The sequence below is a fragment of the Mustelus asterias genome, chromosome 14 (genome assembly GCF_964213995.1).
Source record: "Mustelus asterias chromosome 14, sMusAst1.hap1.1, whole genome shotgun sequence".
Taxonomy (NCBI): Eukaryota; Metazoa; Chordata; class Chondrichthyes; order Carcharhiniformes; family Triakidae; genus Mustelus; species Mustelus asterias.
The window spans coordinates 94,697,104-94,710,616 of record NC_135814.1 but is presented as its reverse complement, the minus strand read 5'-3'; the positions used below and the strand labels follow the sequence as shown (position 1 = coordinate 94,710,616).

The following is a 13,513-nucleotide window of genomic DNA, read 5'->3' as shown; positions in this document are numbered from 1 at the left end:
GCTGTCACTCACACGGAGGCCCCACCCCCGAGCTGTCACTCACGCCGGTGCCCCGCCCCCGGGATGTCACTCACACTGAGGCACCACCCCCTGCTGTCACTCACCCTGAGGCCCCGCCTCCGTCTGTCACTCATCCAGAGGCCCCGCCCCAGGATGTCACTCACCCAGAGGCTCTGCCCCCAGGTTGTAACTCACCGTGGCCCCGCCCCCGGGCTGTCACTCACGCAGTTTCCCCGCCCCTGGGATGTCACTCACATGGAGGCCCCGCCCCCAGGCTAACACTCACCCTGGCCCCGCCCCCGCTTCCTCTTTGATGTTTTGGCGGGAGTGCCGGCGGCCCGGGTCAGGGAGTCGGGATGGCGGAGCCGCGGGGTCGGGGTGAGGGCTGGAGTCGCACCGCCGGGGCTCTGGCCGCGCTGGAGGCGATGCTGCAATGCTCAGCCTGGTAACTGCACAACTCCGAGCGGCGGCTGGGAGAGACAGTGGGACATAGGGGAGGGGGGGTCGGGGGGGGACATAGGGGAGGGGGGGGTCGGGGGGGGACATAGGGGAGGGGGGGGTCGGGGGGGGACATAGGGGAGGGGGGGTCGGGGGGGACATAGGGGAGGGGGACATAGGGGAGGGGGGGTCGGGGGGGACATAGGGGAGGGGGGTCGGGGGGGCATAGTCGGGGGGGGGCATAGTGGAGGGGGGGTCGGGGGGGGCATAGGGGAGGGGCATCGCGGGGGGACACGGGAGAGGGGTGTCGCGGGGGGCATAGTGGAGGGGGGTTCGGGGGGGACACGGGAGGGGGGGTCGGGGGGCGCGTAGTGGAGAGGGGGTCAGGGGTGCGTAGGGGAGGGGGGTCGTGGGGGCGTAGGGGAGGGGGGGTCGTGGGGCCGTAGGGGAGGGGGGGCATAGGGGAGGGGGGGCGTAGGGGAGGGGGGTTCGGGGGGGCCGTAAGGGAGGGGGGTCGGGGGGTGCGTAGGGGAGGGGGGTCGGGGGGGAGTAGGGGAGGGAGGGTGGGGGGGAGTAGGGGAGGGGGGTCTGGGGGGTGGGGGGGGCATAGGGGGGTGGGGGAGGGGGGGTCGGGGGCATGGGGAGAGGGGGGTCGGGGGGGCATGGGGAGAGGGGGGTCGGGGGGGCATAGGGGAGGGGGGGTCGGGGGGGCATAGGGGAGGGGGGGTCGGGGGGACATACGGGAGGGGGGGTCGGGGGGACATACGGGAGGGGGGGTCGGGGGGGGCATAGTGGAGGGGGGGTCAGGGGGCGGGGAGGGGTGGGTGTGGGGGCGTAAGGGAGGGGTCGGGGGGGCGTAGGGGTGGGAGGTCGGGGTGGAGTAGGGGAGGGGGTGGGAGGGCATGGGGGAGGGGGGTTTGGGGGGACGCAGGAGGGTTGGGTGGGACCGAGGGGGAGGTTGGGGGGGACATCGGGGAGGGGGAGGTGGGGGGGGACATGGGGGAGGTTGGGGGGGAGGGGGAGGTTGGGGGGGACGGGGGGTTGGGGGGCATAGGGGAGGGGGGGCATAGGTGAGGAGGGGTCAGGGGGCATAAGTGAGTGGGGTTTGGGGGGGACATAGGGGAGTGGGGCATAGGGGAGGGGGCTGTCGGGGTGGCATAGGGGAGGGGTGATTGGGGGGGCACAGGGGAGTGGGGTTTGGGGATATAGGAGAGGGGGGGGGTCGGGGGGCATAGGGGAGGGGGCAGTCGGGGGTTCATAGGGGAGGGGGGAGTCGGGCGGGCATAGGGGAGGGGGTAGGGAGGGTTGTGGGGGAGGGGGGACATTAGGGAGGGGGTCGGGGGGGACATAGGGGAGGGGGGTTTGGGGGGGACATAGGGGTTGGGGGGGACGTAGGGGTGGGGGGTTGGGGGGGACATAGGGGAGGGGGGTTGGGGGGGACATAGGGGTTGGGGGGGACATAGGGGAGGGGGGGTTGGGGGGGACATAGGGGTGGGGGGACATAGGGGAGGGGGGGGCTGGGGGGACATAGGGTAGGGGGATTGGGGGAGATGGAAGGGAGGGATGTTGGGACAGAGGTGTGGGAGTGTTGAGGGGAGGGAGGGGACGGGAGTGGTTGTGGGGGGGAGGGAGGAGAGGTGGTTGGAGGGGAGGTGGGTGTTGTGGGGACCGGAGGGAAGTGGGGGTGTTGGGGAGGACCGGAGGGAAGTGGGGGTGTTGGGGAGGACCGGAGGGAAGTGGGGGTGTTGGGGAGGACCGGAGGGAAATGGGGGTGTTGGGGGGGACCGGAGGGAAGTGGGGGTGTTGGGGGGGACCAGGGGGGAGGGTGGGTGTTGGGGGGGACCGGAGGGGAGGGGAGTGGGATGGAGGGTTGTGCTGGTGTTGGGGGGGAAACCAGAGGGGAGGGGAAGGGGGGGTTGTTGGGGGGACCGGAGGGGAAGAGGGGTGTTGGGGGGACCGGAGGGGAAGAGGGCTGTTGGGGGGAGTGGGGGGTGTTGGGGGGACCGGAGGGGCGTGGGGGTGTTGGGGGGACCGGAGGGGAGTGGGGGTGTTGGGGGGACCGGAGGGGTGTTGGGGGGACCGGAGGGGAGTGGGGGTGTTGGGGGGACCGGAGGGGAGTGGGGGGTGTTGGGGGGACCGGAGGGGAGTGGGGGGTGTTGGGGGGACCGGAGGGAAGTGGGGGGTGTTGGGGGGACGGAGGGAAGGGGGGCATTGGGGGGGACGGAGGAGTGAGGGTATTGGGTGGGACGGAGGAGGGGGGTATTGGGGGGACGGAGGGGAGGGGGTTGTTGGGGAGGACGGAGGGGAGGGGGTGTTGGGGGGGACGGAGGAGGGGGGTATTGGGGGTTGGAGGAGAGGGGGGTGTTGGGGAGGACGGAGGGGAGGGGGGTGTTGGGCGGGAAGGAGGGTGTTGGGGGGGACGGAGGGCAGGGGGGTGTTGGGGGGAGGGGAGGTGTTGGGGGGATGGAGGGGAGGAGGGCCTGATGGAGGGGAAGTGGGGGGACGGAGGGGAGGTGGGGGTGTTGGGGGGGACGGAGGGGAGGTGGGGGTGTTGGGGGGGACGGAGGGGAGGTGGGGGTGTTGGGGGGGACGGAGGGGAGGTGGGGGTGTTGCGGGGGACGGAGGGGAGGTGGGGGTTTTGGGGGGGACGGAGGGGAGGTGGGGGTGTTGGGGGAGATGGAGGGGAGGGTGGGCTGTTGGGGATGAGTGAACATACATGATAGAATTCTTTATCAAGATGAACAGTGATTCTGAGACCAGGGTCCTGACTTTCAATGAAGGTAACTGATGGTATGAGGCATGAATTGGCCATGTTGGACTGGGAAACATTGCTGAAACAGCACTGAAGGGAAGGACAGTGGACAGGCAATGACAGGCATTCAAGGAATGAATAGGTGAACTCCAAAAGAGTGGAAAGGGAACTGTGACCAAACCATGTCTTACAAGGGAAATTAGAGATAGTATTAGATTCAAAGATGAAACATGCAAATTGGCAAGAAAAAAACAATAGACCTGAGGATTGGAAGCAGTTTAAAATTCATCAAAGGGGTTTTACATCAAGGTATTGATTAAGGGGAAAATAAGAGTATGAAAATAAGCTAGTGCTGAACATAAAAACTAACTGTAAAAGTTTCTGTAGGTATATAAAGAGAACAAGGATGACAAAAATGAATGAAGGCCCCTTACGGTGAGAAACGGGAGAATTCATAATGAGGAACAAAGAAATGGCTGAGGAATTAAATCCATCTTTTGCTTCTGTCTTCACAAAGGATGACATGAATAATTTGCCAGTGAGGAGCTTTTCTTTGGTGAGGAGCTGAAGGAAATCAGCATTAGTAGAGAAATGGTTTTAACATAGAACAGTACAGCACAGAACAGGCCCTTCGGCCCACGATGTTGTGCCGAGCTTTATCTGAAACCAAGATCAAGCTATCCCACTCCCTATCATCCTGGTGTGCTCCATGTGCCTATCCAATAACCGCTTAAATGTTCCTCAAATGTCTGACTCCACTATCACTGCAGGCAGTCCATTCCACACCCCAACCACTCTCTGCGTAAAGAACCTACCTCTGATATCATTCCTATATCTCCCACCACGAACCCTATAGTTATGCCCCCTTGTAATAGCTCCATCCACCCGAGGAAATAGTCTTTGAACGTTCACTCTATCTATCCCCTTCTTCATTTTATAAACCTCTATTAAGTCTCCCCTCAGCCTCCTCCGCTCCAGAGAGAACAGCCCTAGCTCCCTCAACCTTTCCTCATAAGACCTACCCTCCAAACCAGGCAGCATCCTGGTAAATCTCCTCTGCACTCTTTCCAGCGCTTCCACATCCTTCTTATAGTGAGGTGACCAGAACTGCACACAATATTCCAAATGTGGTCTCACCAAGGTCCTGTACAGTTGCAGCATAACCCCACAGCTCTTAAACTCCAACCCCCTGTTAATAAAAGCTAACACACTATAGGCCTTCTTCACAGCTCTATCCACTTGACTGGTAACCTTTAGAGATCTGTGGATATGGACCCCAAGATCTCTCTGTTCCTCCACAGTCTTCAGAACCCTACCTTTGACCCTGTAATCCACATTTAAATTAGTCCTACCAAAATGAATCACCTCACATTTATCAGTGTTGAACTCCATTTGCCATTTTTCAGCCCAGCTTTGCATCCTATCTATGTCTCTTTGCAACCTACAACAGCCCTCCACCTCATCCACTACTCCACCAATCTTGGTGTCATCAGCAAATTTACTGATCCACCCTTCAGCCCCCTCCTCTAAGTCATTAATAAAAATCACAAAGAGCAGAGGACCAAGCACTGATCCCTGTGGCACTCCACTAGCAACCTGCCTCCAATCCGAAAATTTTCCATCCACCACCACCCTCTGTCTTCGATCAGACAGCCAGTTACCTATCCAATCGGCCAACTTTCCCTCTATCCCACACCTCCTCACTTTCATCATAAGCCGACCATGGGGGACCTTATCAAACGCCTTACTAAAATCCATGTATATGACATCAACTGCCCTACCTTCATCAACACACTTAGTTACCTCCTCAAAAAATTCTATCAAATTTGTGAGGCACAACTTGCCCTTCATGAATCCGTGCTGACTATCCCGGATTAATCCGCATCTTTCTAAATGGTTGTAAATCCCATCCCTAAGGACCTTTTCCATCAATTTGCCAACCACCGAAGTAAGACTAACCGGCCTATAATTACCAGGGTCATTTCTATTCCCTTTCTTAAACAGAGGAACAACATTCGCCATTCTCCAGTCCTCTGGCACCATCCCCGTGGACACCGAGGACCCAAAGATCAAAGCCAAAGGCTCTGCAATCTCATCCCTTGCCTCCCAAAGAATCCTAGGATATATTTCATCAGGCCCAGGGGACTTATCGACCTTCAGTTTATTCAAAACTGCCAGGACATCCTCCCTCCAAACATCTATTTCCTCCAGCCTATTAGCCCGTAACACCTTCTCTTCCTCAAAAACATGGGGGAATTGGGGAAATTGATGGGATTGAAGGTGGATAAATCTCCAGGTCCTGATAATCTTCATCCCAGAGTACTTAAGGAAGTGGCCCTAGAAATAGTAGACCCATTGGTGGTCAATTTCCTAAATCCTTTGGACTCGGGAATGGTTCCTAGAGATTGGAGGGTAGCAAACGCAAGCCCGCTATTCAAAAAGTGAGGTAGAGAGAAAACAGGGAACTATAGACCAGTGAGCCTAACGTCAGTGGTTGGGAAGTTCCTAGAGTCCATTATCAAGGATTTCATAGCATTTGGAAAGCAGTGGTATAAGCAGACAGTCAGCATTTGATTTACAAAAGGGAAATCATGCTTGACAAATCTACTGGAATTCTTTGAGGATGTCACTAGTAGAGTTGAGCAAGGAGAACCAGTGGATGTGGTTTATTTAGACTTTCAGAAGGCTTTTGACAAGGTCTCACATAGTAAATTACTCTGTAAAGTTAAAGTGCCTGAGATTGTGGGTAGTGTCTTGAGATGGCTAGAAAGCTGGTTAGCAGACAGGAAGCAAAGAGTTGGAAGAAACTGATCTTTTTCTGATTGGCAGGCAGTGACTAGTGAGGTAGACCCCAACTGTTCACATTATGTAATGATTTGGACGAGGGAACTAAATGTATTATCTCCAAATTTGCAAATGATACAAAGTTGGTGGGAGGGTGAGCTGTGAGGAGGATGCAGAGATGCTTCAGCGTGATTTGGACATGCTGTGTGTGTGTGGACATATACATGGCGGATGCAGTATGATGTGGGTAAATGAGGCCGTCCACTTTAGTAACAGACATAGGAAGGCAGATCATTTTTTGAATGGGTGTAATTTGAGAGAGGTGGTTACTTTGGAGTCCTCCTGCGTCACTCGCTGAAAGTAAGCGCGCAGGTATAGCAGGCAGTAAAGAGGGCAAATGGTATGTTGGCCTTCATAGCGAGAGGATTTGAGCATAGGGATGGGATGTTTTACTGCAACTGTGTAAGGTGTTGGCGAGGCCACACCTGGAATATTGTGTGCAGTTTTGGCGTCTTTATCTGAGGAAGGATGTCCTTGCTTAAAAGGTTATTCACTTTGGAAGAAATAATAGCAAATTGGATTATTATCTAAATGGTAAGAAATTACAACATGCTGCTGTGCAGAGGGATCTGGGGGTCCTTGTGCATGAGACGCAAATACCCAGTCTGCAGGTGCAACAGGTGATCAAGAAGGCAAATGGGATGTTGGCCTATATCGCAAGGGGGATAGAATATAAAAGCAGAGATGTCTTGCTGCATCTGTACAGGGCATTGGTGAGGCCGCAGCTGGAATACTGTGTTCCGTTTTGGGCCCCCTATTTGCGGAAGGATATATTGGCCTTGGAGGGAGTGCAGAGAAGGTTCACCAGGTTGATACCAGAGATGAGGGGTGTTGATTATGAGGAGAGACTGAGCAGATTGGGTTTGTATTCGTTGGAATTTAGAAGGCTGAGGGGGGATCTTATAGAGACCTATAAGATAATGAAGGGGTCGGATAGGGTAGAGATGGAGAGATTCTTTCCACTTAGAAAGGAAACTAGAACTAGAGGGCACAGCCTCAAAATAAAGGGGGGTCAGTTTAGGACAGAGTTGAGGAGGAACTTCTTCTCTCAGAGGGTGGTGAATCTCTGGAATTCTCTGCCCACTGAAGTGGTGGAGGCTACCTCGTTGAATATGTTTAAATCACGGATAGATGGATTCCTGATCGGTAAGGGAATTAGGGGTTATAGGGATCAGGCAGGTAAGTGGAACTGATCCACTTCAGTTCAGCCATGATCTTATTGAATGGCGGGGCAGGCTCGAGGGGCTAGACGGCCTACTCCTGCTCCTATTTCTTATGTTCTTGCTATAGAGGAGTATTGCCAAGGTTTACCAGGCTGATTCCTGGGATGGCAGGTCTGTCATATGAGGAGAGATTAAGTCGGTTAGGATTGTATTCATTTGAGTTTCGAAGGGTGAGAGGAGATCTCACAGAAACTTATAAAATTGTAACAGGTTTAGACAGGGTCGATTCTGAAAGAATGTTCCTGATGCTGAAGGAGTCCGGAACTAGGCGTCATAGTTTGATGATAAAGGATGAACCTTTTAGGACTGAGATGAGGAGAAATTTCTTCACCCAGATGGTGGTGAATGTGTGGAATTCACTACCGCAGAAAGTAGTTGAGGTCAAAAGGTTGTGTGATTTCAAGAAGGAATTAGGTAAAGCTCTTTGGGCTAAAGGGATCAAGGCAGGGTGAAGGCGGGATCAAGGTATTGCATTTGATGGTGAGCCGTGATCAAAGTGAATGGTGGGGCAGGTTCGAAGGGGTGAATGGCCTACTTCTTTTAATTTCTATGTATGTTTCTGTGCACTAAGATAGTCTCATGGATTGGAAGATAGCAAATATATATTCAAGAAAAGAGGGAGGGAAAAATAGTGAACTGCAACACCGAAGAGGGAAATGCTTGAGCCTCTTAAGTATGTGATAATAGGGCACTTAGAAAATCATATAATTAGAGCCAACACGGATTTATGAAAGATAAATTGTGTTTGGCAATTTTTTTTGCGGGTATAACTTGAAGAATAGATAGGGGGGAACCAGCTTGGTGCAGTGTACTTGGATTATCCGAAGACATTTGATAAGGTGCCATACAGTAGCTTTGTTACACAGGATTGTAACTCATGGGATTGGGGGCAATTTGGCATGGATAGAGCATTGTTTAACAGACTCAAAACACAGTAGAAATAAATGGATCATATTCAGGGTGGCAGCACGTCATTGGTGAGTTGTTGTAAGGACTCCAGGCTTGCTGACTGTACGTAGCTTAGCAAAGTAAGATGGGAGGAGTACACACAGAGGTTGCAGAGGAATACAGACAGGTTAAACGAGTGGGCAAGGAGGTGACAGATGGAGTATAATGTGTGAAAATACCTACTTTTGTAGAAAATTGGGAAAGCTGAATATTTTTAAAAGGTAGGAGTTGAGAAATATTGATATTCGGAGCGGTTTGGGCATCCTCTTATAAGCCACAAAAGTTAACATGCAGGTACAACAAGAAATTAGAAAGGCAAATTGTGCACCAGGTTTTATTACAAAATGGGTTGCAATATAATTAATTATCAGCAAGTGTTCAATTTGATAAGGGTTTTGGTGATTCCACACCTGGCACAGTGTGCATAGTTTTAGTCTCCTTAGTTAAGAAAAAAGATACTTGCTTTCGAGGGGGCAGCATGAAGGTTCACTCAATTGATTGATGGGATGAGAAGGCTCTCCTGTGGGGGAGGATGGAGTAGTGGTGGATCTGCATACTGTTGAGTTTAGAAGAATGAGAGGTGACTAATTGAAGATCTTAAGTTGTCCGGGGCTTGACAGGACAGATGTGAGATACTTGTGTCACTTGGCTGGAGAGTCTAGAGTTGGGGGGGGGGGGGGGGGGGGGGGTCACAGTCTCAGGATAAGGAATTGACTATTGAGCTGAGGTGAAAGTTGTTATTCAAGAGGCTTTAGCATTTTCTACACCAGAGAGCCAAGAATACGCAGAGATTGAGTATATTTGAGATAGACATCAGTGGATGTTTGGGCACCAAGGGAATCGAGAGATATGGAGATAGGATGCTTAAGTCAAGCTAATGCAAGAGTTGAGGCATGACCTTACTGAATGGTGGGGCAGACTCGTGGGATTGTGTGGCCTATGTGGAAGGAGGCCCTTCAGCCCATCAAGTCTGCACCAACTCTCTGAAAGTGCATCTTACCAGGCCCCTCCTTTCCACCCTAGCCCTGTGCATTTACCATGGCTAGTCACTCCAACTTACACATCTTTGGACACCTAAGGGGCAATTTAGCATGGCTAATCCACCTAACCAGCACGTCTTTGGACTGTGGGAAGAAACCAGAGCACCCGGAGGAAACCCACACAGACACGGAGAGAATGTACAGACTCCACACAGACAGTCACCCGAGGCTGGAATCGAACCCGGGTCCCTGGTGCTGTGAGGCAGCTGTGCTAACCATGGTGCCACCCAATTCTTGTACAGATCCTTGTGTTAAATTACCACGGCCGGAACAAAGAACCCGTTTGATCTGTGTTCTGGAGCTTGCTGCAAGTCCTGTAGCTTCTCTGCATGGTTTAATTTCCCCTCCCAACAAATACTTAAAAAAAACTCCAAAGCATAATTTATTGTCAGATTTTTATATGCGTTTCCTGTGGTGTATTTTCTGCTTTTGATAGCTGTTTGAGTCTTGCACGTGGAGAGCAACAAATATGTCATTTATTTTACAGTATGTGTCTTGATTATTCTCCCTTTCAGCTGCAAACTCCTGCAGGAGCCTGTCTGTCTTGGAGGCTGTGAGCATATATTTTGCCGGTAAGAGCATTAGTGTAGGTGGGGTTGTCAAAATCTGACTTCTGTCAAATAAAATTGCTACGAAGAATGCTGTTGTCTTTTTCACGTTATTTTGTAACACTGGGTGGAATTTTACCGGCACAACCGCCCGAGGTTCGTATGATCCCACCCGAGGCCAACGAGGAATGCAGTTCTCCGAGCCTCGCTGGCCCCCGGAATCGGGGCGGGCGTGCCAATAAAATTCTGCCCACTGTGTAGGACAGCACGGTGGCACAATGGTTGGCACTGCTGCCTCAGCGCCAGGGACCTGGGTTCGATTTCCCCGCTTGGGTCACTGTCTGTGTGGAGTCTGCACGTTCTCCCCGTGTCTGCGTGGGTTTCCTCTGGGTGCTCCGGTTTCCTCCCACAGTCCGAAAGACGTGCTGGTTAGGTGCATTGGCCATGCTAAATTCTCCCTCAGTACTCGAACAGGCACCAGAGTGTGGTGACTACGGGATTTTCACAGTAACTTCATTGCAATATTAATGTAAGCCTACTTGTAACAATAACAAAATAAATTTTAGGAGCTGCTATTAGCAATGACAGTGAGCTAAGTGATCCCACAAACGACGGATCAGGACAAAGCTCTATAACCCTGGCGTGTCCAGTCACACATGGTGGACAATTTAGTAACTAACAGAAGGAGGGGACTCGGTGAACATGCCCCATCCTTAGTGACTGCAGAGCCCAGCAAAAGAAAAGGCTGAAGTATTTGCAGCCATCTTCAGCCAGAAATGCTGAGTGGATGATCCATCTCAACGGGCTGAGGCCCCAGGATCATAGATTCAGACAATTCATTTCATTCCACATGACAACTGAGTGCAGAGAATGCAAAGGCTGATAATATCTGGCTGTCGTGTTGAAGAATCATATTCCCGAACTAGCTGGATTTTTGCCCATGCTGTTCATCTTTGCCCAAGTTGATCCAGTTTATGGCTTTCTGACAATTCGGAAAGGTGCTCAGGTATGTACCTGCTGTCCACAAGATGCTGGGCAAACGCAATCCGGCCGATTACCACCCGGGAAGTCTCCTCCCCCTTATCAAAAAAGTTGTGGAAGTTGTCATCAAACAACATTTACTCAGCAATTACATGGTCATCAGTGCTCAGTTAAGGTTATTTTTTAAGGACTACTCATCTCTGGACCAGAGGTGAGACTGACTACTCCTGACGTTAAGACAGCATTACTCCCAAGTGTGGCACTAAGAAGTACTAGTAAAATTGAATCAGTGGAAATGAGGGGGAAATTTCTAAAGTGGCTGGAGTTGTACCCAGGGCAAAGCAAAATGGACGCCAATCACCTCCGCCCTAGAACATTGCTGCAGGACTTCCTGAGGGGTTAGGTGGCTTGGTGTGGTTGATAAAAAATGTATTGAGTTACTTTGAATATGTTATAGAATCATAGAGTCCCTACAGTGCAGAAGAGGCCATTCGGCCCCAGAGTCCACACCGATTCTCTGACCCAGTATCTTATCCAGTCCCTCTTCCCTGTCCTATCCCTGTAACCCCACACACTTATCATGGCTTATCCATCTAACCTATACATCTTTGGGTAGAAACCGGAGCATCCGGAGGAAACCCACGCAGACACGGGGTGAATGTGCAAACTCCATAGAGACTGTCACCAAAGGCCAGAGTTGAACCCGGGTTGCTGCCGCTGTGAGGCAGCAGTGCTAACCACTGAGGCAGCAGTGCTAACCACTGAGGCAGCATGGTGCCACCGCCTTTGAGTCTATGTAGTTCCTGCTGCCCTCATAAGGGACATGTCAACTCGTGAAATAGATTTATTTTTCTGTGAATTCATGAATACTTGCAGTTTTCAACTTGCGAAATGTATTTTCACAACAGTCTGCCTCATTCCTTTGCCTAATCACCCGTGTTATCTCTGTTTCTGCTGCATCTTGAAGCTGGCATGCTGCTTTGGGGATCTGCAAGGAATAAAATACATATTACCTCGATTTGTATTAAGCCAGGAATCTTCAAAATTTTCTGTGTGGAAAACCTCGATCAATATTGATGCAAATGTGACCCTTTGCCATGATCCGCACGCACATCTAATGCTCAAAGACAGGCGACTTTAACTTAGCAGCTGCGAGACATAAACCTTGGGTGGTGACGACTCTTTAGCCAAGGGTGGGAGTAGGTACGTGAAAGGCCGTTTCTCATCTCCAGAGGCCTATATCGCCAATGGAGGAAACGTGCTGGCAAATCAAAAGATGTATCACGGTTATTTAAAGTATTGTCAAAGTGCAGCCATCTTTGCCATTGCCAACACTTCTATATTTGAAAAGTAGATGGACATGCGCTTCTATAGTACCTTTCATGGCCTCAGAATCTTGTAAAGATCTTTACAGCCAATTAAGTGCTTTTGATGTGCAGTCGCTTGTACTGTAAAAATAATGAATTGATATTGATAAATGGCTTTGATTTTATGGAACTATCTGGACTGTAGCCATTTATTGCTTTTATTTCAGCATTACTGGGGTGGGGAGGAGCTGGAATAGCCTAAGCCTGGGGATAGCGAGATCGATTAACAGCTCTGTCTTGGACCTTTGATGAAGGGGATGTATCATTGATTGGATGGAATCTTCTTTGTCAGTCACGATAATTGTAGCTACAGAAAGATATTCAATGCCTCTTTATCTATCCATCCATAATAACCCGAAAAACCCCATATGGCAGTGGCCAGTTAATTCTTGATTTTATTTGTTTGCTCTGAGGATATAGACAACAGTGACAAAGCAGTAATTATTATCGCATGAAGGGTCAGTCGCAGCGAGCGAGACTGGGATCATGTTGCATGCTGGTGATTTGGTTGTTTCACGTTTCAGAGAGAATAAAGTAATGGATATTTCACTGTTTCCTGCTCATCTGTTTGGTATAAATGAAAACAGTTGTTTTGAAGGCTGGGTACTTGATAGGAATGATAATTCCGTCCGTTGCAGAAGGGAGGTTAATCGTGTAGCCAGTGTTTAGAGCCATGCTCCCTTGTGTATTGCTATTACTTACCGAGATGGTGAGAGAAATGTGCCCTTTGATTTGCAGGGGCCCTGAGGTGGAGTGTCCAATGACACTGATTCCAAGAGATATCTCGCTTATAATCTCAAAAATGTGATCATCAGAATTGTGAAAGCAAGCTACTCTTCATTCAGCTGACTGACCTTAAAGTGAAACATTATAGATTACTGTGCCATACCTGATCAATTTGACATTGCCACTTCAGCTGTATCGTGGTATGTTGCCCAGTAAAAGCACGTGGTTCTGTAATGAGGACGTTGGTTTGGTGCTCTCTCCAACATTCCTCAAACAAAAAGGAATGATCTGATTGCGTAGAAGGCAGTCATCACTTTTCCATACAGTCATCCTCTGATATGAAAACCTTTGAGATGCTTCTGAGACTTGATAAGGTGCTATACAAATGCAAGCCTGTCTTAACATTGTTATAATTAAACATGGTTTAGAACAAAGAAAATTACAGCACAGGGACAGGCCCTTCGGCCCTCCAAGCCTGCACCGACCATGCTGCCCGACTTAACGAAAACCCCCTATCCTTCCAGGGACCACATCCCTCTATTCCCATCCTATTCATGTCCTTGTCAAGACGCCCCTTAAAAGTCACTACCATATCTGCTTCCACTACCTCCCCCGGCAACGAGTTCCAGGCACCCACCACCCTCTG

General features: G+C 51.1%; 1 protein-coding gene across 2 annotated transcripts in view; it reads left to right on the top strand.

Annotated features, from left to right (window-relative positions):
* The first annotated feature begins 312 nt into the window (after positions 1 to 312).
* LOC144504090 (BRCA1-associated RING domain protein 1-like) overlaps positions 313 to 13,513 on the top strand; it is a 197,685-nt gene continuing 184,484 nt past the window's right edge. The window contains exons 1-2 of one of the 2 annotated variants that reach the window (XM_078229262.1): positions 319 to 445; positions 9,761 to 9,817. In XM_078229262.1, the coding sequence (XP_078085388.1) occupies positions 357 to 445; positions 9,761 to 9,817 (146 nt within the window). In that variant the 5' untranslated portion in view covers positions 319 to 356. Of the gene's footprint in view, positions 446 to 9,760; positions 9,818 to 13,513 lie in introns of both variants that reach the window. The other variant, XM_078229263.1, reaches the window with a different exon arrangement.